Source organism: Onychomys torridus, chromosome 10 (genome assembly GCF_903995425.1).
Source record: "Onychomys torridus chromosome 10, mOncTor1.1, whole genome shotgun sequence".
Lineage (NCBI taxonomy): Eukaryota > Metazoa > Chordata > Mammalia > Rodentia > Cricetidae > Onychomys > Onychomys torridus.
The window spans coordinates 91,959,566-91,965,565 of record NC_050452.1 but is presented as its reverse complement, the minus strand read 5'-3'; the positions used below and the strand labels follow the sequence as shown (position 1 = coordinate 91,965,565).

Below are 6,000 nucleotides of genomic sequence, written 5' to 3'. Positions count from 1 at the left end.
AAACCCCCTTCAATACACATACAAATATCTTCTTTATAGCCTTTCACTTCAACCATGGAATCCAAATATCATGCATGCAAATGCATAAGTGTTCAAAGGATAGTAACAGCTCTATCTTAACATGAAATGTGAAAGTTTTATCTCTTTTCTTACATAGTGGTTAGAATTGTTTTATGAACACAGCTTAGGGGGTTTAGCATTATTTGTGACAATTCCAAAATGAATAATTCTAGACACATTTAAATTTTAATAAAATACTTCTATGTAAATTGTACAATGATCCTATTACTTTAGAACACAGAATTGCTCAATAAAATACAGGTATAAAAACATGCACATCACAGATTTTAAATGGTGAAAATCAGTATCTTTACATTTTACATATAATCAGTACATTTCAGAGATAGTAATTTTTTTGTCAGAGTACATGCTAGTGAATGGCATGAATAGATTGAAATTATGATTGATAAACATAGTAACCAAACAACTTCAAATAGAACCAGTCAGTTCAGAGTAATTTCTTGTTGTACCACCTTACAAAACAGTTACATATCATTTTACAAACCAGTTATATGTGTGGAGATTATGGGATCTGTACTTTATTTTCTGGGAGTTGGTGGGTAAGGAAATGAATCCACAGGAAAAGAATTCACACTGACAGGATTTGCCACATCTAATGTTGAGTGGCAAACTCACTATATTTCATGAGAGCAAACTCCCCACTTTGTTCCACTTCTCACATTTATAGATGAGATTGGCACTTTTCAATTGGTGACATATCCAAGGGTGAGCAAATATTTTAGAAAGGCATTCTTCCCTCTTTAGCGGGGCAGAGCTTGTAGAATTTAAAAGTCTATTTCTTCTAAAGTCATATAGACATTCTTTAGAAACTCTCATCCAAACTGAGATATGGATGAAAGCTGTGTGACCATTAAGCATTCCTTCTGAATTACTTTCACAATGTAATACTTGAATAGCAAAGGGAAAAATAAATTTGATTCAAATTAATTTATATTCTGTTGTGAGAAAGCTGAAATCATCACTCCAACAGCCAGCTACTTATGTATAAGTGACCCACCATAATCTCTGAACACACAGAGTTAAAAAACAATTTAGAATGTATTGTTTTTGTGTCCCTATAGATGTGGCTTCTGCAGGTTCTAAAATGTGCATCTGCAAACTTTTTTGTTATGAAGTCCTCAAAATTACTTTATCACTAAGATTCAAATAATTTTTCAAAATTCAGTAGAGTATAATAAAAATCAATTTTTGATAGGAATGAGTTTTAATAATTTTGTGTTTGTTTAAATGTATACATGCATCTTTCTCAATGATGATGCAACAATATTAAACTACTTCTTTCAATTCTGAAAAGTTCACTAAACTAATAGAGATTTCTTGAATACAGTGTGGATCTACAGGGGCTCATGCCCTGTGTGGTTGTTTTGATCTTTCCTTATTCCTTAGCAAAGAGCTATTTCATTTTTTTTTTATAAAAGGGATGAGAAAGAAAGAAGGAAAGAAAGGAAGAAGGAAGGAAAGAAGGATGAGAGGAAAGGAAGGAGGAAGGGCATAAGGGAAGAAAAGGAGTAATGGAAGGAGGGAGGGAGGGAAGGAGAGAGGGAGGGAGGGAGGAAGGAGCCTTCTCCCCAGCTGTTTTTCTTAGATGGGTTAATATTGATGTGAAACTTATGCTTCCAAGCGCAAGGACCACCACTCACAAAACACTGGTATCTCCTCTTCAGATCTCAATTCTCTCGCATGCTTTTACCAATGTAGCCCCAAAGTCCTGATTTAAGTTCTCTGCTCCTCAAATACCACACACCATTCTCCTGATTTTATGAAGTGTAACAACATAACTATTGCTCATGTCACTAAGACACTCACTTTTGTAAACAGACATTTCAGCAAACTGCATGCACTTTACCCCAAATGAGAGCCCTTTGCTGGTGTAGTGTACAGAATACACTGAAGGACTGTCATGTATTACTTAACAAGTTCAATTTTTAACTATTTTGCTTTGGTTCTTCAAAGTATTCTCAATATTATGTAATGGAGGACAAAGTGTAACTAAAAATTAACAAGTGATTATTAAGAAAAAACTTAAAATTCTGAGAAAAAAACCACTTATTTTCATTTTTTACTGCTGTCTTAATATCAAACCTTTGTAAATGAGTCATGATGGGAATGATTACAATGATGAGCACAGAGGGAGATGCTGAATGTCCCTTGTCTGGACAGGAACAGAAGCCAGTACACTCCAGTCTCACTACATCCCACACAAATGTGCCCTTGTATCAACTTTGTTGGAGGAATTATTTTCTGTAACTTAGAAAGATGGAATTTCAGAGAAGGGTGTGAGATTAATGGCTGGTGCTTCTTTGTCAGAAATAGTAGAAACTATAAATATCCAAAAGGGAATTCGTCTTGGAGACATTAGCTGTTTACATAAAATAATTAGTCGCTTTCAAAATGAGAGAAAAAGACATCAACGTGGGCTGAATTATTTTCCCTTACGGTTTCCTGTTTCTCTTATTCATTTTACAGTCTAGAACACCATTTCCTGTATGCTGCACAAATTAAAACACCATCAAAAGGCAAGCAGAACAATATTGTATACACATTCAAACACACACACACACACACACACACACACACACACACACACACACGTCCAGGGTTAGTCAGTTCCTGGGCATATTGCAAACTGTACAGAATATACACATTTATTACCTAATAGTCTCCAGAAGAGCAACTATAAGTAAATTATATAACACAGAAAAATAAATATACACCCTGTATTGAACTTTTCCTTGACCAAGCAACATGTTTATATATACTATTTTCTATAACTTAACAACATGTAATTGCATTTTAAATTACACACTGTTTTTAAGGAATAATCTAATCATATTGCTCTTCAATACACTTATGTAGACAATTAAGACTTGAAGTAAACGTCAGTGAAATGCAGCTTTTCATAGCCCACACATGGCTTAAAACTTTTCCTTTCAAGTAGATCCCTGGAAGTTTTGAAAGGGGCTGCCTTAACAGTCTACAAAGGTGCTATATCTTGACATATTTCATGTACAAGATTCTGTGGAAATAATGGGAAGGATTTAGTTACTATTTTATGATAGGATGCTTATCCCCATGTTTCACTCTATGTAGGTTACACTTGTTTCATGAAGAATGAAGACACAAGGAGGAAGATAGGGAGATTTTAGGAAAATATTGATTGCAAGTTCAACAACTGAGACAAGTGCCTGCAGAGCTTTAGAAACCACTCTTTTCCCTTTCCTTTATAATTGTTAAACTAAATCTCAGGGCTGTTTACAAAGCGCAGAGTTGGTCACTTGAGGAAGTGACCCATGAGGAGACCACACTGGCACCATCCCATTTACCAGCTGCACCTTCATCTCTTGAAGGCTGCTCATGATCTTCTTCTGGTGACCGACCAGAGTCACTCCCAGGCGCCTCAAATCCCTGCATGAAGAAAGCACACATGGGATGTATGTATTGAGTCAGTTTGTAGCACACCGCAATATTGCACGCTGGCAAAGGGGCAAATGTTATGCAGGAATGAGTCACAAAACAGTGACAATTTTAGATATTCACAGTCCAGTTTTCAGGTTCTAAAACTTAAAAAATATATTTGCAGTAAAAAAAAATGTACATGTTTATTCCCGTGGATGAATATCGTTATTTAAATGGTACATAGTGGTGACAAATGAATGTTAATATCTTACCAATGAATTTTAAACTCAATGGGTACAGTTTCATTGAACAATATTGACAATGTGATCCTAAAACAACATCAAATATTATTTTTGCTAAGAGAAATATAGAATGTAATTTAAAGTTTTACACCTTGTCAATTGAAGACTGAACTCTTCAAGAGACTCATTCCTTCTGTGCAGTCTTAACATATGACAGGCAGCCTTATACAATAATCATTACAACAGTGCTTCTATAACAATGTTTTATGTCTTTTTTTTTTTTTATTTTGGATTCAAAGTGCCAGAGTTTCAACTTTTACCAAATCAAGCATCAGGTTCTGTTTTCTTTTGACATTTAGAGAATTCTATGCACTTTCAAAATGGCTTTCATTCTAGATTCTTTCCCGTGTTGCAAAAATAATCTTTTTTTTCACTGTTGTATTTATTATTTTACTTTTTATTTTATAATTTAATTTAATTTTACATATCAGCCATGGGTTCCCCTGTCCTCCCCCCTCCCACCCCCATCCTTCCCCCTAGCCCACCCCCATCCACATCTCCTCCAGGGCAAAGACTCCCCTGGGGATTCAGCTCAACCTGGTAGATTCAGTCCAGACAGGGCCAGTCCCCTACTCCCTGGCTGAGCAAAGTGTCCCTGCATAAGCCCCAGGTTCCTTTTAAATTTTTTTTAATTTTACATATCAACAACAGTTCCCCATTCCTTCCCCCAACTTCTAGCCTAACACTCCTTATGTACTCTTCCTCTGGCGAAAATAATCACATTAGTCAAAAAAAATCTTAAAGTGTTTATATTTTAAATTAATAATATCATATAGAACCCCTAAAACAAGGATATGCATTTTAAATGCTATTTCATAGACTTTAAAAGAAAATTATTCCTCAAAAGGGTGTTTGGACAATATAATCAGTGCACATATTTGAAAAATTATATGAAGTAATTCTAAGAAAAATTAACACTTATAAATTATAATTCTAAGTGACAAATATGCCTAGCATTTTAGAATTCTTTAGTAAATCACCTTGCTAAAGACATTAGCCTAATAATTTTTATTATTTTTGCATTCATTGTCTTAATTTTAATTTTCTTACCTATCAAAGAAAATTAAAGACAATGACAAGACCATGATAGGTAAAATATAGTAGTTTCAGGCAACACAAAGATATCTCTTAGCAAGAAGACTGAACACCTTGGCTTCAACTTTGTCAGCTTTGGAAAGAATCATCTACTAAGATAATTTCATATTTCTTCTCTTCTGTATGGTTTTTGGATTTCTTATGAGAATTTCAGAAAATGATAAACAACCTAAATATTACTGATACTTATGACAGTAATATATTTCTTTCTTACAATGTAAATATTAAACATTAATTACAAGATCTCAGTGAACAATATAAAAATAATAATAGCTTATGTGGTTTGTAAGAGAATCATCAGCAAAACATTTAATAAAAATCTACCTGGAAACAAAGTCATCATTGTTATATCACAATAATAGGTAATTGAAGATTAAAGTCCAAATAAAAATACTTTAGTTGAATTTAGTTGTATTTCTTTCCAATTAAATTGGCATTCATAGGCTTGCCATTGGCTATGTTAGTCAATGCCATTACAGGGCTACTCTGTTCACTATAGGTTACTTAACAGTCTTTCTGAATGGATACTAGACTACAAGAAGAGACTCCTCCTCTTAGACACTCTTCAGACAGTGATGAATTTCTAATGGAAACACTCTCCATGTTGAAAACCACATCATTTAACATAAGAAAAAACAGTGATGCTGAATAATCATTCAGTTTCTCAGTACTAGAAAAGTATATAATGGCAACACAGAATTTAAATTTTTTTCTTTATGGATAAAGAGACACAGATTTGGGAAATTTAAATCATTCATCTGTAGAACACATCAGTAGGCAACTGAGGTAGGTCTAAAACTAGGTACCAAACTTTGAAATGCACACTTTAATTTCTCATCACTTTGTGGTGTGATTTTGAAAAACATTTCACATTAAATGCAAAAAATTATTTCTGGTTAAAAAAAAAGGAAACTGAACAAATAATTGAATATAGTAAATCCCCAAAGGACTGAACATGCTTTGTTGTTGTTTTGACTAAAGTTGTATAAGGAATCTACATTTCAACATAATTTCCATTGTTGGACAATTCTGATCATTCTCTATGTTTTATGAAAAATTTTGTAAAGTGAATCTTTATGGGTATTTACCAGCAAAGTATAGATCACAGCCAGAACCAAAAGCACTA

General features: G+C 33.8%; 1 protein-coding gene across 6 annotated transcripts in view; it reads right to left on the bottom strand.

Annotated features, from left to right (window-relative positions):
* Positions 1-1,608: 1,608 nt before the first annotated feature.
* Positions 1,609-6,000, bottom strand: part of Epha5 (EPH receptor A5) — a 346,534-nt gene continuing 342,142 nt past the window's right edge. For all 6 annotated transcript variants that reach the window (XM_036200459.1, XM_036200461.1, XM_036200460.1 and 3 more), the window contains one exon: positions 1,609-3,486. In XM_036200459.1, coding sequence (XP_036056352.1) covers positions 3,324-3,486 — 163 coding nt within the window. In that variant the 3' untranslated portion in view covers positions 1,609-3,323. The remainder of the gene's footprint in view (positions 3,487-6,000) is intronic.